At 37.5% G+C, this 22,129-nt stretch overlaps 1 protein-coding gene across 11 annotated transcripts in view; it reads left to right on the top strand.

Moving 5' to 3' along the window:
• LPP (LIM domain containing preferred translocation partner in lipoma) overlaps positions 1-22,129 on the top strand; it is a 738,130-nt gene that overhangs the window by 311,914 nt on the left and 404,087 nt on the right. For all 11 annotated transcript variants that reach the window (XM_034957879.3, XM_014344489.5, XM_063603023.1 and 8 more), the window contains one exon: positions 20,027-20,139. In XM_034957879.3, the coding sequence (XP_034813770.1) occupies positions 20,027-20,139 (113 nt within the window). The remainder of the gene's footprint in view (positions 1-20,026; positions 20,140-22,129) is intronic.

Genomic DNA, 22,129 nt, shown 5'->3' on the forward strand with positions numbered 1-22,129 from the left:
ACCCTTCCTTTAAAATACTGATATTTGGTGAAACATTCAGATATCATGTTTTAAAATGATTTCATGGACACTAATCAACAGAGCAACAACATAGATATATCATTGACTACAAGGATGGATCAATACTTGTTCTACCTGTTTCATAACTTAGAGGATTATAGGGCACTCTACAACACAGCACCTTAAGTATCAGAAAAATAAAGGCTGCAGGTGTTTGAATGAATTGTTGGATGTTCTGTTTTTATAAACATGTGGTCTTCTCATATTTACACCCCATTTGGTTTGGGATGAATCTCCATTCTGAGTCCCTTAAATGTTAGGGAAGCTTAAGATGAGACCCTTTGGATTCCACACACCAATCTAATTTCGGACCCAATTTGAAGCTGAAAAAGGCTTACTATGGAAAAAAAAAAAAAAAAAAAAAGCCCAAGCCCCAAAACATACACACACAAAACAAAGTAGAACAGAAGGGGATACCATGATCTTTTTATCAAATTAGGATAATAGGATGACATGGAATTCAGAAGACGGTGTGATATTCTCTGGGAATTTGTTATTTTATGAATGTTCCTGACTGAAATTTAAATAAAAATAAGATCAGGTGTATACTTCCCCCTTTAGCAACAGATAGAAGTGACAACTTGTTGAATTCCATTTCTGGATTACTCTGTTTTTATTTTCATCTATTGGCACCCAGGACCTGGTGTTTGGCTTGTAACTATGATGAGTGGGTTGGGGTTAATATGAGAAATTCCGCAATGAGTAAGTCGGAACTATTCGGTGTTATGTCCAAGAAAGCTCACATGTCCTAGTTAAGGCTGTGTGAAGTGAATTGGACCATCCTGTTGTGGTGGCCCCAAACACTGGGCTTAATCCTCTGGTGTGACTGCTTTCACAGGTCTTTTCAAGAGCCTAAGTACCATAAAATATTCTCACAAAAGCCTTCATTCCAAAGAATGTGTGTGTCGGCTCATGTCAAGAGCTTTTAGTGTAGAACAATGTGTCGAAAACCACAATCTAATAAACAAACAGATAATCTAGTTCAGTTTTGTCTAAGTAATATAATGTCTTTATTAAACTATTTCCTGCACCTTTAGCTCTATTCAGAAGGAGAAAGTTCTGCGTGGGAATGTGTGTATATTTACTCTTCATAGGAGGCCGTGTAGCTCCTGTGACTGGATGTCTTGTTTTTCTCTTCTGAGTAGCTCTTGTTTTCCATGGTGGGAATTTTCCATCTTGGTAATTTGGTATTTTACTTGGTTTTCATTGTGAAGTGTGGAAGTGTGTACACCTTAGTTTAAGAAATGTTGTTTTATCACCTGCATCTCAGTTATCAAGGGCCAAGTCAGAAAGTTCTCACGTGTTTTTAAGCCTTTCTACCAGACCTTGAACTATCCATTAAGTCAAAGGGGATAGGCTATTTCCATGAAGAAGGTTTAGGGATTCCTGGCAGGACAGGAAGAAGGGGCAAGATTTGCGAGGATCAGAATCCTAGGTACTCTCCTTTAGACTGCCTGGTGACTACTCATTTGTCATATGGAAAATCATGGCTCAATAGTTCAGTAGAATAGAACTTTGTGGAAATTTCTGAATATTAAAGGCTTCATTTTCAACACGGCAGTGAGATGGGAGAGTCAGGGTCATTCATTGGTATTGTCCACGTTACTGGTTGCTTTTTGTCTGATCTTGCCTGGAGAATTATTTTTAAGTAATGTGCCTGGAAAGTGCCTACTTACAGTTAGGTTAATGGCCATCTTATGGCATCAGGAGGAGCTTTCTGGCTATACCTATTAAAGGAAGCCTTAGTCTCTTATTGCCATTAATTGACCCTTGCATTTTGAGTCATAGAATCATAAACCATCAGTGTCGAGAGGGCTACTAAGCAGTTTCCTTGGATTAATAAAGCTTGTATCTTCTTTATAATATTCATGTCAAGTGGCCTTCCTGCCTCTACTTGAATACTTCCAGTTATTTGTCACTCTCACATCCTCAAACCAGGTAATTTCTATTTAATTTTTGCCCTTAATCTTCAGGGTTTATAAATACCTATTGATAATACCTTTGTTAATATGGTGCTTTGAAACTCTTCATTTTTTTCCCTAAATAAACTTGTAATTTTTCTTTCTATATCATGACAGTAGAGGCTCATATTTTTATGCCTTTTAGTCTCAGTTATATTTTTGTCTGAAGAGCTAAATATACTTGAAAAAAGTGGTTTCTGTCATCTCAGAATATATATATATATATATATATATATATATATATATATATACATGCTGTGTAAACTCCACCTGTTTGCTAATCATAACATTCATTTTTCTCAATGTGATGGATTTTGTCACCACCTCCCCCCGCCCCCCCGCCTTTATGGCATTGCTATGTAAATCATTGCAAAAACTCTGCACTAACATTTTTCATTCTGTTTATAAGGTTCAAATAGATAGAACAATTTTCTCTAGGCTTTAGCTCTGGTGTGTGTAATTCTGGTCAGGCTCCTAATCTTTTTGAGGGATAGTTTCCTTATCCATAAAATGGACCTAAGAAAAGCAATCCTATGGGGACAATATAAAACTAGTTTAGCTGCAGTCTTAACTCAGACTTGCTTCCTGAAATTCCTCAATCTAATATTAAATAGGGGTTTTTTGTTTAAATGTGGTAGCAAGATTATAGTTACAAAAAGAATAGAACAATGCATTAAAAAATAGAAGTATCTTAAATAATATGTTTAAATTTTTTAAAAATATGCTGAAAGTATAAAGAAATTCTTAGAAAATCATGAGGAACTCTGGAAAATAGGTACCATGAATACAAGAACTTTTGCTCTTGTCTATACTTGTCCTTGCACTGATGTTCCTACTCTGAGTCTAGCACTATGTGCAGACTTCCCTTCTTATGGTATGTTGTGGTGGGCAGAATAACAGCCCTCAAAGTTGTCCACGTCTTAATCTCTGGAACATGTGAATATGTTAGGGTACATGCCACAGGGAAATTAATGATGCACATGGAACTAAGGTTGTTAATCAGCTAACCTAAGATAATGAAATTATCCTGGAGTATAAGGATGGGCCCAACGCTATTACAAGTGTGATAGCAAATGGAAGAAGAGGACAGAGGAGGTCTTTGAAGTGATGTGATGTGAGAAAAACTTAACGTGTCTTTGCTGGCTTTGAAGATGGAGGAAGGGGCCACAAGCCAAAGAATGAGGAGTAGCTTTGAGAAGCTGGAAAAGACAAAGAAGTGGATTCTCTGGAGAGACTCCAGAAAGGAATGCTGCCCTGCCAACACCTTGATTTTAGTGCATTGATATGCATAACTGATTTCTGATTTATAGAACAGTAAGATAAATATATTTCTGTTCTTCTAAACAACCAAGCTTGTGGTACTTTGTTGTAGTAACAACAGAAAACGAATACACACAATATCATGTTAAAATGATCTGTTTATATGTTTTTCTCCTTTCTAGGCAATGAATTCCTCAAGGGTAACAATGCTATCTTTGAAAAATCATTTTAGTCCATTTCCATATGAAAAGAATACGAGATGTCCTGTCAAACACCAGAGGTGGTATTTACTCAGTGTGTATGCACCATATGCCTGGCACTGCCCTGGGTATTTTGCTTTGAAAATTTTATTTCCTCTCTGTTTAACCCTACTAAATCTTAACTTTCTTATCTGTAATGTGAGTCTATGGACTAGATCAGGTTTGGCAAACTTTTCTGTAAATCTGGTAACTAAATATTTTAGGTTTTATAGGCCATATGGTATTTGTCACAACTATTCATTTCTGCCACTGGAATGCAAAAGCAGCCATAGACAATAAGTAAATGAATGACCTTGGCTATGTTCCAAAAGAACTTTATTTACAAAAACAGGAGGTGGTCTGGATTTGGCCATTTGGCTGTTGCTTGTTGACCTGTAGACTAGCGGACCTCTTTATTCTGTTCTAATTCCTGTCTAATATGATTATTCTGTCAGTTTATAACATTGCGCCGTGTCAGTTAAGCCAAGGAAGTGCCAGTAAGACCTGAAGAAGGAACTCAAGTGATTGGATGGGTCTGTTTATAAGAAGAAGCATAATATTGGAGACTCAAGTGCCAGGAAGGGGACTGTCACCATGTCCTTGGCAAATGGACCTGGGACAAATTCTCTTTAGGATGAGACATAAGGAGATCCTTGAATGCCAAAGCTGAGCTCGCTGAACTTGAAACTCAGTGAACTGGAACTACTGCTGGAGGAATAAAAGGGAGCAATAAATCCTTTGCGCTCCAGAATGAAAGACCTTCTGAGGCAGCTGGCCAAATGAAGCAGGAGGAGGGAACAAGTTCCTCACTCAGCTAAATTATGTCTTTGGGCTGGCCGACCTGGTCTGCTAAAATAACAAGGTGGCTGAACTTCTGCTCAGAACACGTCACCAAATTTTGCAATTTGGGACTGTCTTCTATCACATGACTTCCTAATCTGAGGAAGTGAAGAAAGCAGAGTGAACGAAACCCAAGTATTGACTTTTTTATGGAGGGCCTCCTTAGAGACAAAAGTTGATTTTTCAAGAGAACCCTTTATATTGTGAACTCTGTATTCTAATTCAAAAACCGTTAAGTTCTTGGATGAAGAACATCCAATAGATTTTGAAGGTCTTGTAAACTTTGCTATTGATCTGGGACTTAACCATTGCAGATGTGGGACTGTGTGTTTATACATCAAAGTGGGTAAAGAAGAGCCCATCCAGAGCTAGGCAGACGGAATTGGGATATGTTTGTTTGTCTGATTGCCCGGTTGTGGTGGTGGCGGTTGTTTTGACTTGGTTATATCATCGCATTTTTGAGGACAAAACTACCCTCTTTGATTGGTATGTTACAATAGCTTGTTTATGTCTTGTAAATTGTTCGAGAACAGTTTGTCCATTAAAGAAAAAAGTGACCTAGTAATACTCCCCTACCCAGGGGAATGTCGGGTTAATCAGTTGCACAAGGGCTTGATGTGCCAAGTCAGTACTACCCCGAGGCTCCTTATGCAGTTCCTTTCCAAGATTTTTAAACATTCTGGGGAGAACACAATATTTGTTTATTTGGCTTCTAGGACTTTGTTTTGTTATTGTTTTAGTTACGGTCTTATGCTTTTCTCTCACTCCCTGTCTTTCTTTTACCCCTAACTCTTTGGAACCCTGGTGTGCTAAGAGCCATGTTAACAATAAAGCATCTATTCAATAAACACTTAACTATATTTTATATTTGAGCTTCTAAATGTTTGTGAAGAATGTGTTTCTGGGCAAGTCACATAAAGAATAATCTCACAGTAAAAATAACTTATATTTATGTAGGACATTATAGTTTTTATGGTATTTCTAAATTCAGTAAAAGGCGAAAGATTTATACCATCTGAAGAAAAACCAGGGTGTCGTATTTTTAAATTTAAATACTTTGGTCTACACAACCCTGGGTAGTATAAAAGGTAAGTGCTGTTGCTCTCATTTACAAACAAAAATATTGAGGATCAAAAGTTTCATAATTTCCCTAGGTTCACACACATCTAGTAAATGGTTCCAAGTGGACAAAAACTTACACATTTTAATGTCACAGAGCTATTTTTTTATATATGTAAGTTACCTAACTGCAGCAGTGATTGCCGACATCATCCCTATGGTGATGTTCAATTGAGTCTCCCTATTTCAATCTTTCAACCTCTCTTTTCTTCTGTCTCTCTCTCATACACACACACACACACATATGCACACATAAACCACATACACACACATTTTGAAATTGGTAGTCACTCGGTTTCTCAGTCTTCCTTTAAAGACTAATTTATTGGGCTAGAATTTATGGGTGTAGTTGTCAAAAATTCCTGCATATACCCACTCAGGAAATATTTTCCCAAATCTTCTCCATCTCAACTCTGTGAGGCATTGGAAGAGGTGCTTTTAGGATAGACTGATGACTCATATATGATGTCTGCCCTCAGGGAGCACACAGTTTAGTGAGGTATATGTCTCATGAATTTTCCACAAGATCCACCTTGATAAGTGCTCTAAAGTTACTATAGAGGGCTGAAGGTGGGAAGATGTTTTCGTCTGGTGGCAAAGGATAGTAGTGTAGGGTGACATGGGCCTCCAAGAATAGCTTGGGCTCAGATAGTGGAGAGGAAACTCTTAATGGAGACAGAGGTATGAGCAAAGTCTTGGTGTCCAGGAAGCCAGAGGAAGCATTCTGGCAGATTACCGGGTATGTGGCTTAGCAAAAGTCATTATTCTGAAATATAAAATGTCCAGTGCTGCTGTCTGCAGTATTAGTCTCAAAGGATACATACTCACCAGTACATTCCAGAGTTTGTTGACAAACTTTGACAACAGAGCTTATCAAGTTTCTCTCCATTGCCTCATAAGAGGCCCATCCAGTTAGAGGATTCCTCCTTTTCAGAATGAGGTCTTGTCAAATCTTGGGAGGCTCAGAACAGACGTTTACCAAGCTTCCAATAATACTCTCAAACCATAATTCTCTAAAACTTCAGCATAATTGCCATAAAATCAATTGACCATATATTAGAGAGTTTATTTCTGGGCTCTGTATTCTATTCCATTTGTCTCTATGTCTGTCCTTATGCTAGGACCACACTGTTTTGATCACTGTAGCTTTGTGATAAGCTGTGAAATCAGGAAGTGAGTGTCCTCCAACTTGGTCCTTTTTTCAAGATTGCTTTGGCTATTCAAAGAGAGCCATGATATTTTTAATCTAGCAACAGTTGTATCAAATACATTGGAAAAACCTGGGTCAGGAAGAATGTTGACTATCTGGGCTATTTGTTTAGTCTAGATATGAGGTAACTATGCATTAGGTATTTTGCTGGCAAAGGAGATGCAGAGCAGTAAATGAATTAGAAAAATTTGGTGTAATTTAATATAGCTTGTTTGTATTCAGAGTGGGTGGTTAAGATAAAAAGGAAAAGGGTTTTCCACCTTTGTGATAGGGAGAATTGTGATAAGGTAAATAGAAAAATAGAGCACACAAGAGAAGGTTAGCAGGTCTGTGGGTTATCCTATCTAAATTCAGATTTGAGCACTGAGCTAGAGGTTCATTTGATGATGCTCATTCAGCAATCAGAAATTCAGAGGTGAAATCAATGAGTACCACAATTATTCTGGGTCTTATTTTACTTATAAATGGTATATTTATTTAGAATTGCTTTTTTAATGTAATGCATTTATGGTTACCATGGCGCAAGAGCCAGATACTGGGAAGCAGTTGGGGACAGCAGCAAAAATCAAGATCTGGATAAAGGCAGCTTCATGAGGCTTCTGTGCCTTACCTCAGCTAAGAGTAAACAGAGTGCTAGATGGCTGTTGACATGTGTTTTATTTTGAAGTGACTATTATTACTAGGATCTGAAATCCTTAGCCTTGATCTCTTGGAGCCTAATGTTCCTGTTCTCCAGCTGAGAGAGACTAATTCACCATCTTGTGTTGTAAACACTCACTCATTTTAACTGATTACACCTCCAATGATTCTCAAATCACTAAAATTACTAATTGCTATTCCTTACACATCAAAGAGTGAATCCTGAATAATTAACCCCAAATAAAATTAGATGAATTGGCCCTTTTAATTAGAGTCCCTGCTGCTGTTTGTTCTGAGCTTCCTTTTCTTACTGTTAAGAGACTTTTAGAATGATTAAAACTGTTTAAGACTTAAACAGCCAGTGACCTTTTAATACAATATAAATCCATGAAAGCAATATTTCAGCTAGCAGGTGGTGAAGTAAATTTTTAGAGCAAGTACCTGTCAGCTCCAGTATTCCTTTGGAAAAAAAAATACATGCCAAAAAACAACCACCTTGAAATGAAATGAGTGTCTCTATTTGATTATTTTTAAAGCATTTATGCATTTGCTAAGCTTCAGACTTGATGAAATAAATGTCAGGGTTGAAGGAGAGTGAGTAATGGTTGGCATCATTTTATATAAATAGTAACAAGAATTTCTCAGTGAGAAGAATTTGAAGTCATTTGTGCATAAAAGATGAATACTGGATAAATCACAGAAGGCCCCTGGCCTCATGTAGCCATCCTTGTCTTCGGGGATTCTCTTGAAGCAAGAGAATGAGCCCCAACATTGGGGAAAAGGAAGTTTTATGGGGTTTAATTGCTGCTGATCATCGAGGCAGGATTACCAGCCTAGCCATGCTGCATTCAGCCTGGATTTTGTTGGAGATATTTTACATGTTCCTGCTCATCTATTCCAAGTCTCCTAAATAGTAAGAACCTCTTCTTTTCTTCATAGTCTTCTGAATTTGTAGGGGTATAGCGGGTTTTCTCACCATTCCCAAGAAGTCTCAGTTTCTCACACTAAGTCTGCCATGTGCTGTGGTAAGTGTGTCCTTAGCTAGAAGTTAAGATATTTGGGGTCACAGTGGGTTGCCTGGTGTGGTTCTACACTCTTTGACTGTTTCTCTATATTTTTTCCATGGTGGAAAATTTATTCATCTATAAAAAAAGTTATTGGACTAGTTCAATGACTTACTTTTTCCTTAAAATTTAAAACATAAATTTTAACTTTTTATTCTGAAATAATTTGAGACCCTAGAGAACGGTTGAAAATAGTATAAAGGATTCTCATTTAGTCATCACCCAGTTTTCCCAAGTATTGACATCTTACATAACCACGGTAGAGTTACCAAAGCCAGGTAAACACTGACATAATACTTCCTTCTAATACATAAACCTTATTTAGATTTCATTGATTGTCCTAGTGATGTCTCTTTTCTGGTCTAGAATTATATCCAGAATCACATATTGCATTTTATTGCCTTGTCACCTTAGTCATCTTTAATTTCAGAGAGAGAGTTGTTCAATCTTTGTTTTTCCAGAAGGTCAATGATTCTTAACCAGCGCTATACGCCAGAATCATTGAAGGAGCTTTGCAAGGTCCTTGTCTGGGTCCCGACCCCAAAGATTCTGAATTAAGGATTCTAAAGTGAAGTCTGGGCGTATGTAGTGTGAGCAAGTGCCCCAGGAGATTCCGATACACACCACTGGTTAAAAGTCAGATGAGTTTCAACACCTCAAGCTAAGTATTTTCAAATTCTGTCTATGACATGTATCCTTCCCCTTCCCTCATTTCTCTGCTCTTTCTTCATCTCCATCTCTCTTTTATGGGATTAAAAAGAAAATTTAAATGTCTCTTTATGCTCTTAAGGGATATACATATACTGGGTAAGGCTTATCAACAGATCTTTTATTGGAGAAGATCAATACAGTACAGATGGTTGCAATATTTCTGGAGGCTAGGGTGCCCCCATAACCAGGTGGTGACTTGAGGATGAAGACTCTGTTCCTATACTTTGAAGACATAGCCTCAGTAAGATAATGTGAAAACAAACAAACAAAAAACCTAGCTAGATGGCTACATTAAGACAGGTTATTAACTGTCTAGCTGTTGGTATCATGAAGGACCTATGACCCACCGTAGTACATTGTTGACCTTATGTCAATATTTGAAAAGCGGCAAAGTTGACCATGGGAAAAGTTCATGTGTTCATTGTCTCAGAGTTCTATTCAATTCAATATATGTAGTTTTGTACCAATAATAATTTATAGCAATAATATCATTACTGTTTACTGAGTATCTCATATGTGTTCTATATGCTTTATGTAGAGATTATAAAACAGAGAGTCTGCCCTCAAGGAGCTGTTAGTCAGGTAGGGGAAACCAATATTTATCCAATTAAGCTAACAAAGAGCAGAATATTGGCTGTAATAGAGCTTCAGCAGGAAGGAAGCCTGCATTATCATTGACATGTCATTGACAATGCATTGACATGCATTGACATGAGAATGGTTCCCTCTATAGCCAAAGACAGCAGTGGTGAAATAAATTAAATGCCCTATTTAAAGTGTTTTTATTATGAAACCACGCTCCCTCAGGCACCATCATTGTCTTTGGAGGGGTTGTAAGCTTCTGGCCTTAATGACCACCACAGGGTAATGTCCCAATCCTAAGGGGAAAGGATGTTTTTGGACTATTCTGTCAGCACTCTGATATTTGTTTGCAAGCTTCTTTGTTTTTACTGGTAAATTAAGACTTTTTGTTGTTGTTTTCCTGGGATGTTGCCTCATTTTCTGTCCATCACATGAATTTTTAGATTTTTGTTTCATTTTTAAACCGAGGTAATTTTACTTTTTCGCATTGGAGCTAAAGATATCTCACTAGCTGATAGAAGACTGATGCATTAAGCGCAACTCATTGTCCTATTTATTTTGAATGCTCATCTTTGGAAGTCAAAAATATATGGTGTGGTTTGTTGTCTGGATAGCAATTACTATGTTTTTGTAAAACAAATGATACTTGGTGGATTCAAAAGTGCTATTTGGTTCTAGTCGATGTGCAGAGCTAGACTATTGTCTTAATTTCATACGATTTGAAATCCATTTAATGTTTTCTACTGAGAAATTGAATTTGTTATCCAACCACTGCATGACAGAGAATTATAGTACGCTTGTATCTCATGTAATACACTGAGGTGTCTCACATTTGTACAGGGTACTTATTTGTGATTATAAAAGAGGACTTTTAAAGTCTCAGATATATTCTGTATTAGCTAAATATGGAGTGAAACTGTCCAATTTAAAATCAGGGAGACGTCATCTACTTTAAAGATAATTCTTCTTGCTTTTTAATTTGAGAATCTCAAAGAGCATTTCAAGCTAAGTTATTTAGAAAGATGACAGGGACATTAAATTTTGGCTTGAGTACATATACTGATGCATTAAAATTAAACGCTGGGTTTGAGTAGATTCTGCGATTCATTTTAAAGTATCTTATTTTTGGTTTTTTAAAAAAATGCATGCCTATAATTCACTTATTGTATAATAATTAAGCCAAAAGGATAAAAAATTGAAAACAATGCTTAGCATCTCATGAGCTGTAGACAACCCCTGTTAACATACCGGCCTATATAAAATTGGGACCATATTATAAGCACTATTCAATAACCTCCCTTGTTTCTTACCTGATAAGATACGAAAAGCAGGCCGGGCGTGGTGGCTCACGCCTGTAATCCCAGCACTTTGGGAGGCCGAGGCGCGCGGATCACGAGGTCAGGAGATGGAGACCATCCTGGCTAAAACAGTGAAACCCCTTCTCTGCTAAAAATACAAAAAAATTAGCCGGGCGTGGTGGCGGGCGCCTGTAGTCCCAGCTACTCGGGAGGTTGAGGCAGGAGAATGGCCTGAACCCGGGAGGCGGAGCTTGCAGTGAGCCGAGATCGCGCCGCTGCACTCCAGCCTGGGCGACAGAGCAAGACTCTGTCTCAAAAACAAACAAACAAAAAAGATATGAAAAGCAATTTTTTATGTTCTTCCCCCGGATATGCCAATACTAACTCCCTTACTAGATTTAAGTCTTTCCCCAAATATCACCTTGGTGAGGCCATTTTCATTTTTTTTTTCTTTAAAATTGCAACACCCACCACCACCCTAACAGTCCCAACCCCCTTCCTTGCCCTACATTTCATCATAGCCCTTCTCACCATGTGATATTCCGTTTGATTTACTTTTTAAGCATTATTCTTCTTTAGAGTATAAGTTCCAAGGGGGTACGTGGAGAAGCACACTTTGTTTGTTCTATTTGTTTGTTTGTTTTTCCCTGGGGTCTAGAATAATGTATGATATATAGATGGCACTCGATGAATAAATAGATGTAAGATGTAGATCAACATCATTATTTTGGTGACCACACAATTTCCCACTGTATGATTGCAATTTATTTTTCAACCAGTACCCTATTAATGAACATTCTGAGTTTTTGCATTACATTGCTTCGTGATGAAGTTTCCGTAACATGCTCCTCTGCATGTTAAGTTACTTCTTTGGTAGGATAATTTATTAAAAGTGATATTGCTGAATTAAAGTTTATAAATATCTTTAAGGCCTTTGATTCCTCTTGCCAAATTTTCTTGAGAAAAGTTTAGTAGCAGTAGCATATGAGAATGCTGGTTTCCCTATACTATTATCAATTCTGTGTTTTATCAATATTTTTAATCTTAGTCCTTCCTTTTAATTAATTTGTTAGCAAATTGAGTATTATCAAAATTAATAGTAATGTTTTCTAGTTAAATAGCAGAAAATACAAATGGAAGAAAAATAGAAAGGTTAATTTTTCTAATGTATAAAAGGAACCTGAAGTTTAAGGATATCTAGCATGATAACTAAAAAATTAATGTTCCTCGGTCAAGGTCACATATCTTATTTACAGAGGAAGATGTGTCACTGAAGGGAGATATATTGTGCTATTTTGATGACAATGAGGACAGAGAACATGGAATGGCCAAGCCTTGCCCTGATAATTATCCCTCTCCCAGAGAGTTCTCAAAGGAGTTTCACGCTGTAGAAACGGGAGCAAAATGAGAATCCAGGTGCCGCTTTATTAATAGCTTCATAAGTGCTTGCTCTCCCTCTGGGACAGAGGTCTGTGATCCCACTGACATAGTGCAGAGGCTTTGGCTCTAGGAATAAGTAGAATTTGTATCCCGTATCTTCCTCACACCACTGTATCTTGGAAGTCAACATACTCAGTGAGCTGCAGCTCCTGAAGACCTGGCTTGACATTCTGATCCTTTGCTTTAGAGTCAAGAAGTACAACATTGCAGCTGGTCTGTCCTGGGAGCCAGATGCTCAGAGGTCTGAAGCAGGAAGTTTAAGAAGGAGATTTCCTGGGTATTGCTTTCTAAAACTGAGACTTTAACAGTAGTAGCTGGATCAGTCAAATTAATAACCCCTTCCTTGTCAGAGAGAAGGGCAGAGTGGGACAGGAAAAGAGCTTGAAAAGGTTTCGTCTCTAATAGAAATAGCATGTTGAGCAAGTCAGTGCAATTGCTTTCATATTGTTAGTTCCAACCAGCGCACTGTAAATAGGTTGAGAAGGCCGAGAAGTGATGCATTAAATGGGATGTATCCTCAATTTTTCTCTTGGCCTTTGCCGTAATGCATTTCCTGGTGGTTTTTAAAACCTTACTCAGCTGAACAATTGGAGATGACACATTTTCAGGTACTGAAAATTTCTGTTTTGTGCATATGTGTTATTTAAAAATTATAAATGGGTAAAATAATGACAGGTTAAGAATTTGTATAATGGAGAGTATTTCCCTTGTACTTTCATTCCTCAGTTGCAAAATTTAGCTTCATAGAGGCAACTTGCTGTTATCAATAGTTTGGGACTCCATTTAAAAGATAGTCCATGATAATACATACATATTTGTGTATACATTATTAAATAAATGATAACGTTATACATGCTGTCCTAGGCCTTGAATGCTGCATTTAAAAATATTTCACCCAAGATGCTTTCTGGTACAGTTTTCTTGGTGGCACACATATTTTGATGCAGATTGAGGATGGAGTTGAAGTTGAAATTGGAAGTGAAGTCTTCCTTTATTTAGTTTCATAATAAATTGCCTGTAGTCTGTGGAGTGTACATTATAGCTGTGGCATAATTCATTGCCTTATGGAGATCATCATTGCTGTTACCTTTGTTTTATCCTCTCACTTTTTCTCTTTAAGGGACCTTGTTCAGGGAGCTTGGTCTCCTCCTCTGAGTGATCAAGTTTAGATTCAGTTGCCCTCTTGTGCATAAGGGAAAAGAAAGCATTGTCATGTATAATGTAGACATTGTACTAATCACTTGCACGTAATTTAGCTCAGTTATGTTCAAAATGTAAATTGAGACCTATTTCTGGGTCACAGTCAATTTAGTGGGTCAGAACCAATTTTTTTTCAAATAACAGAGCATTTCAATGTGTGTTTTATTTATATAGTAGGTATGGTTTCATGAAACCCTTTTTTTCTAGTATACATGTACGTGTACATATCTAGATAGCAATATTACCACATTATATAAAATATATTTTTTTAATCTAGGTTGTGGTCAAAAAGTTTCAGAGTTACTGTGTTAGCTGCTTTGATCCACAGATTGACACTGTGAAGTAGCTGTGGTTTTCCTCATTTCATAGGTGAGGAAAACTGGGTCTGGGACTATAGAATTGCCTTGCCTGAAATAAAGGGTAGAGCTGGGGTTTGTGTTTTAAGTTTTTGGACTTAAAATTTCGTACTATTTTCCTTTCAAACATATATTTTTTTCTGTATTAGTTACTATATAGTTTTTTGTTTTTTCGTTTTCTTCTTGTTTTGAGATGGAGTCTTGCTCTGTCGCCCAGGCTGGAGTACAGTGGCTCCATCTCGGCTCACTGCAACCTCCGCCTCCTGGTTCAAGCAATTCTCTGCCTCAGCATCCTGAGTAGCTGGGATTACAGGCTCCCGCTACCATGCCTGGCTAATTTTTGTAATTTTAGCAGAGACTGGGTTTCACTCTGTTGCCCAGGCTGGTCTTGAACTCCTGACCTCCTGATCCGCTTGCCTCGACCTCCCAAAGTGCTGGGGTTACAGGTGTGAGCCACGCACCCAGCCACTAGTTACTATTAATGGAAATGAATAACCGTCTTTACTTGAAACTTATGCTTTGCTAACCATGATTTAAAAAGTGTTCACCTTGTGTGTGTGCGTGTGTGTGTATGTATTCCAATCCAGTCTCTTTTGACTTCATAATTTAGAAAGTTAACTTGTGGAGTATCTACATGGTTTTATGCTTACCTTAATAGTTAGATTTTTCTCCAACAACCAAAAATTCTCCCCTCAACAAAGTGGGAGAAGCAATAGCTGCCAGCTAGCAGAAGCTAGAGACATGTCACTGCCAGTGCAGCCCATGGGTCTATGTCAGCAACACCTGAGAGCATGTTGGAAATGCAGAATCTCTGGCCCCAGTATGGACCTGAATCAGAGTCTGCGTTTGATCTAGATTCCCCGATGATTGGAACATTGACATCTGAGATGTACGAGTCAAAGACACCAGGTCATTTATTAAAACATCAGTTAAGGAATTGAATGGGTTTTTATTTTTCAGTCATGCGACCTACAGTTACTGAGGATGTTCTGGCCCAAACCTGTGACTAGAGATGGGCATATAAAGATAAATCATGAGTGGACTCTACTTGTAAGAAACTGCAGTTCTAACCGGGAGGGAGTGATCATAACACACAAATACAATCAAGTATTACAGATGCTCTGATAGAACTGTATATGAGACGCAAAAAGGGCTGCTATCTAAATCCTTGGATGTGTGTGTAGGTTTTATATGGATATTTAGATGAAGAAGAGCATGATGCTTTCTTTGTTTTCTTTTTGTACCACAGTAAATGAATCCAAACTTTGTTGATAGTCAGAGTTGAATTGTTCCCATGTGTTTTTCTACCACAATTACCCATAACTAGTAATTTACTTACTTTGCAGGTAAATTCTTGTTATCTTCACCCTCTGATGGGGGCCTTTGTTTCATAAAGGGATAAGCAAGCTCTGCGTTAGGTAGATGCCTTTCGTATCTGACTGACGCAAGTGTTAGGGTAACCACAGTGGGGAATAGCTCAGCTGGTCCCAGCTAACCATCCCTGCTTCTCAATGCCGCATCCTTTTTACCCCTAGATTAAAAGGGAGAGCTTGAGAAAATATGCATAGCTAGGTCCTCCGGAGTTTTTCCTCACTCCCTTTTTGAGTTAACAATATGCCTAACAGGCTGTTTTCTGAAGTAAATTGGCAGTAAGTAGTGTTTGGGAATCAGAGATGGAATACTTGATTTGTCCAACTCCTCATTTAACTGTTTCTTGCTGCTACCTCTTGCACACAGCAAAAACCTTTTGAATATTAGCTGAATGATTTGGGTTCACATGGAGCAAATCAAGCAAGATACGTCTCAGCATCTCTCCAAGAGTGAGAATCCATTTCCTGCTCTGTATTTCACCAGCTATGTAACTTTGAATAAACCATTTTACATGAAAATTGAGGCATAAATATATTTTGTATGTAGGTAGGATTTGGAGGATGAGTGGAGGAGTATGGAGGGACCAGGTCTGAAGGCACGTGTCTATGACCACTCTACTGCTTCTAAAACTGGACATTTCCATTTTAGATTTGATACATCACTGCCAATTGCCGGATGGCATTTTGTTTTGTTTTGTTTAAAAGCTTGCCTGTACGTCTCAGAGTCTGGGAGGTGAGTTGCAATTTCCCTGTAGGTCAGAGAATCTGGGAGGTGAGTTGCAATTTCCCTGTAGGTCAGAGAATCTGGGAGGTGAGTTGCAATTTCCCTGTAGGTCACAGAATCTGGGAGGCAAGGCAGAGAGGACAGGGCATGCACTAATATGAAGGTCTACAGCTTAGCTGTGCTGGCTGGAAGGTACTGCATTTCATTTCATCCAGGGGCTTTCCTGCAGAAGGATCACCACCTAGGAATGAAAGCCGCATGCTCTTTCATTCTTTCATTGTTTTCAGAAATCTATTAGAATGGAGAAGACCTCCTTCCCCCTTCTTCTACTCATATATAAATACAGTTCTTTTCATTTTCCCATTTTTCTTAAACATGATAATTCTGCCTTGTCTCTACAGCTGAACTTATTTTCACAGCAACTTAGAGGCATTTTCCTTTATTTACTTGTCTATGAAAATGATGAGCTCTGAGTTAGAATTCTCTTAAACTTTTAGTCTGATTTAGGATAGTTATTAGCAGTTTTTCATTGAAACTCTCCCGGTTAGTTTATGCCTCTCTCCAAGGGAACCATTTCCTCTCCTTTTGTCAGATTTGTATCTGTTTTTGAGACATTTGCCCGTTCCTCTACATCTTTTGAAAACGTGAGCACCTCTCTAAGGAATGCAGTAAGGACCCTTTGGTGGTTAAGCTTAAAGAACTGAAAAATTTGGTCTGACTTAATAATTGATCTAAATAAAGCAGATAATTATGTGTTTATCACGAGGGCTTTTAAACATCTGCCTTTTCATGCTTAGAATATAGAATCTATCTTTTCAAGTTGTTTCTTAAAAAAACCAAAAACATTCCACTTTTCTTTTTTGTTCGTTTTGACCCTCCCAGGATTGTCAGCAGCCTGTGCCTCACTGTGTCTGAGTTCTATTAGAGAAACAGAGTAAAGAAGGATATATTTGGAAGGGATAGACTGTTGTACTTTTTAAGACTTACTTGTTGTGACATTTTGGACTTTTCATGTAGCTTCTTTATGACATAGTTTATTGAACCTTTCCAGTCTTGTGGGTCTAAAGTAGGAATAACATGTTGTGGTTCTCAAAGTGCGATTTCAGACCCAGTCACATCAATCACCCAGGGCCTCTGTTTGATAATATGATCTCCAAGATTTTGTTCAGTTCTGATACTGTCTGATGCTCTGAAAATTTCCCATGATGTAACAGAATCTGATGAAGTATAAGAAGGGACCCAGGAATCCTTTTATAAAATGGGTATGAAGAAGACATAGTAATATGGTTTAGCTCTGTGTCCCCACCCAAATTTCATCTTGAATTGTAATCCCCATGTGTCAAGGGAGGGATCTGGTGGGAGGGGATTGGATCATGGGAGTGGTTCCTCCATGCTGTTCTCATGATAGTGAGTGTGTTCTCACAAGATCTGATGGTTTAAACTTATATGGCAGTTCCCCCTTCATGCTCTCTCTTTCCTGCCACTATGTGAGATGTGCTTGCTTCCCCTTCACCTTCTGCCGTGATTGTAACTTTCCTGAGGCCCTCTAGCTATGCTTCCTGTCAAGGCTGCAGAACTGTGAGTCAATTAAACCTCTTTTTCTTTATAAATTGCCCATTCTCAGGCAGTTATTTATAGCAGTGAGAGAACGGACTCATACAACATAGGTTCAGATAGAACATTTGAACTTGGAAATTAGGTTGTGAACAGCAACCTAAACCTTTTTTGCCTCATTGCCTAAGCTCTCATTGTGAGCACTGTTTTCATACATATGACCTTTAAAGGCAGTAAAAAACTTCTTGACAGTTCTTTTTAATTAACAGATATGAAATATGTTTTCATGCAGTCTGTGGCCAAATGAAAGTTTCTCAATCCTGGCTGCAGGTTCGAATCCCTTAGGTTTTATAGGTGTCCTGGTGCCTGACCCCCTCACTCCCTGTCTTCTATCCCCAAGATTCTGATTGAATTGCTGTGAGATGGAATTTGGACATCAGCATTTTCGAATGTGTTTCTTTGGTGATTCTGGTATTTAACCAATGTTTAAAACTACTGAATGGAATGCATACAGGTTTATGGGATTTATAATTGTCATAAGGATATGTACAAATTATTTCCATAGATTTGTGCACCCAGAGAATAAGAGGAGTAGAAATTTTCTTTATGTTGTAAGTTATTGAACGTTTCTTATCCTGTGGGTCTAAAGTAGTAACAACATGCAGTGGTGATTAAAGTGTGCCGTCAGACCCAAAGGCATCGATCACACAGGGATTTATTAGAAATGAAGATGGTTGGAGTTCTCCCCAGACCTACTGAATCAGAATCTCTGGATCCAGGACCCAAAAATCTGTATTTTCATAAGACATTCCAGAGATATTGATGAACTCTGAAGTTTGAGAACCATCAGCATTAAGGGTTGTTGTATGATTCGGTGGCACTGTATGAAAATCTTAGCACACTGCCTGGCATGGTGCGAGTCTAGTAAGCAGAATACTCGAGAGATAGTGCTTTTGATTGCTTAGCAGTCTGAATTTGGCTTGGGGCTAGACCTGACAGTTCTTGGCTTAGCTACACTTTGAATTCTAAGACTGTTATTTATAAGGCAAATAGAGGCAAACTGAACCATTTCAAAGGTGTATCAGAACAACAAAACCTACTCACAGTCATTCTAATGTGCTCACTCTTCCATTCTTATGCTTCTATTTCTCAGGGCCTAAACTGTGATGTTTTGATAATATCCAAAAGCAACTCACTTAATGATGGAGACTGCTGCCCTAACCCACAAAGTGTTGAGCAACTAAAATGCAAGGAAAAGCTACTCCTCCATAAATAGAAAAGATCTCTTCTCCAACACATCAAAAACATTATTTTTAATAGGAAAATAACAAATAAAGAACAGGTTAAAAGGTAGAAGTTTCTGTTTCCCCAATACAATTTTTTGCAGACTATTTAAAAAGGTTTCATTCCAGGAACCATAAAGCTCTTGGATATATGTGTATAACTTAGATCACAGAGATCAGGTTCACTCCCTCAATAACTCTGACAGCAGTGTGCTACTCTTGTTGGTAAGAGATGCTAGGTTTTTCTCGGTATTCCAAAGTCTCATTACTTCTTGCCTGGGTTATGTATAGATTTCTAAATTGGGTGTTTCTTATTCATTTCTCCTAATCTGTCCTGCATGGACTTTTACATTAGTCTTTAGTAAATCGTATTGTAACCAAGTGTTTCTTTCTCAGAAATCCTTGGTGGATCTCTGCTGCATGCATGATAAAATTCAAACCCTTTTTTTGATGTGCAACATGTAAAAAGCTTAATTTTATCGCATATCTAATTTTTATAACCCATTGGCATTATTTTACATTCCTGTGTCCCATGTTTTTCCTGTGTCATGACTTGCTTTTTATTCTCTATGCTCTGAACTTTCTGGTTGCCATGCCTACATTCTCCTGTCTCTCTACCAAGGATGGACATACCTTCTACATCATGTTTCAGGAAAATTATATGATCCACTGAGACTTCCATGATCCTCCACTTTATCTTAATTTCCAGAGGTTATTCATGCATCTTCATAAATTACACCTTGTGTTGTCTTTAGTTTTGTACAATTTTTCTTCCTCCTCTATTTGATTGAAAATGTATTGAGGGCAAGCACCAAGGTGTATAAAATTCTGTAACTCTATCTCCCACCCAAGCTCATTCTTTGCTTTGCTTAATATATTGAACCCTCTAGACTAGCTTTTATACCATTTCTAAATATCAAATCCGATACTCTTTCTTATGAAAGTTAAGACTACTAATTAAGGCTACTAATTAAACTAAGATGGGGAATAATTGCTATACAACACAAAATTATGTGTCAAAGCCAATTATAAAAAAGTAAAATGCCAGCAAATATATCATGAGTACTATAACATTGCATCCTTATTAACTTCATGTTGTTTATTTCCTTTCTGTAGGTGATTTTCTTCCACCCCCACCTCCACCTCTAGATGATTCCAGTGTCCTTCCATCTATCTCTGGAAACTTTCCTCCTCCACCGCCTCTTGATGAAGAGGCTTTCAAAGTACAGGTAAGAGCTGAAGTTAAAGTCATGTTAGGTAAGAGCTGAAGTTAAAGTCATGTTTATAAGCCATCCTAGGGAGCTCATGAATTTCATGATTGTTTCTGTGCTGGATAAACATTTATCCAGAGCCTATTGAGAGCTTTACAACTTATGAAGATCTAAGGTACTTTAATGCAACATACCCAACTCAAGCTTCCCAGAGTTCTGCTGGCTTACCCTCTGAAGCCCTCAAAATACTTTTGCCTACTAATTTTGTTTCAGATCCCAAAGCCATTTTTTTTTTTAGGAATACTATTTGAGAAGGCAACATTTCCTTGTTATTTTGGAGGACATACAGCCATGTCTTTTTATTGCTATGTTCTCTATCTACAAACATTGCATTCAAGTGAGTAAGGCTGACATTTTAAGGCTGTAGTTGGTTAATGTGGATCCTTTTGGTCAGCAACATTTTTCTAGCAAAAGCAACATCAAATATCCTTAGGATTTTCTCTTCTGGGTAAGTTCAAGGGTGCACATCATACTTATCAATTATATAGAACTCTTGGGTTCCAGCGAGTGGTAATTGCAAAGTAACTCGGGGCTGGGATCAGATGTGACATTAGAAGTGGTTCTCAGACTGTGATCATCGGTAACTGCCGAAAGCTGCCACCATTTAAGCTGAAGAAGTGCTTTATGTCAAGAAGAAAATCTAATAAAGTAATAGAATTATTGTTATAGTTTTAGGTGTGACTATGTTCGCATAGATATATTGAAGAAAAAAATGAGTCTTCTTTGTCTTTCAGAGAAACATTGGAAATATTTGTAGATAAAATGGAATGGTGTCTGGTAATTATTTTCAAAATAATAAGGGTTGGAAACTACTGAGTGAGAACATGGGTGAAATAGGGTTGGTTATGATTTGATAACTGTTGGGTGCATGGAAGTTTATTCTGTTATTCCGTCTACCTTTTAAAAAATACCTAATATCATTTGTGGAACATACAATATATTGAATTATTGCTCATTAATTTTATCATTTGTTTTACAGTATTATTTTTTCATTTTAATTTTTGTAGCTACAAGTAGGTATATGTATTTATGGCATACATGAGATATTTTGATATAGGCATACAGTCTTTTAAACATATACCTTTGTATATGTTTAAAATATCCTATAATAAGAAGTGTAAAAGAGAAAAAGTCTTAGGGAACAACTGCTTAAATGGTTTGTTCTATTATTTGCCTTTCTTTCTCCTAAATTTGAGGTTGAAGGAGACAAAGAAAGAAATGATTCATTCGCTCAACAAATATTCTGTATTCCTATGTGGGCATTATTCAAGCACTAGGAATGTTATAGCAAAAAAGACAGACACCACTCTGTCCTCAGGGAACGTAAAAGTTAGTGGGACTAGTGGAAATAAACAAGATACGTACATTACAAAGTACATTAGAGTGGATAAGTGGGGAAACAGGGAGGGGGTCAAGGCTTACCTACTAGGATGGGCATTATCAATATGGCCCCACTGAGAAGGCGATGCTTAAATGAGGACTTGAAGAAGGAGAGGAGGGAATGAGCTCTAGAGATTTCTTGGGGAGTGTGTTTTCATATAGTAGATATTAAGAAGTAGAAAAGGCTTTTGATATTATCTATCATTTGAAATCAGTAAATTGCAGTTGTAACCAGTAAGTACCAATTCAGTTTCTGGAGTCTAGATCTTTTAAGGCTATTGAAAAATATGTGTATTGCAAATATAGGCCATGAATTTCTTGCATTTTATTTTGGTGTATACTAATAAAATCAACTATCAGATGCCAGTGATGAATGAGAGTCCTATAAAGTTTGTATTTATTTTATGTAACAGATAGAACCCTTGGCAAATAAAACCAATATGAGTGATTTTTCTTAATTTTAGTCATTTTTTAATAAAATGAAGAAATCCTTAGCTTTGGCTTTAATATACCTTTGGTCTTACTTTGCTGAAGTTGGTTTTTTGCATATTTAATATGTACAATTTTT

The sequence above is a fragment of the Pan paniscus genome, chromosome 2 (assembly GCF_029289425.2).
Source record: "Pan paniscus chromosome 2, NHGRI_mPanPan1-v2.0_pri, whole genome shotgun sequence".
Taxonomy (NCBI): Eukaryota; Metazoa; Chordata; class Mammalia; order Primates; family Hominidae; genus Pan; species Pan paniscus.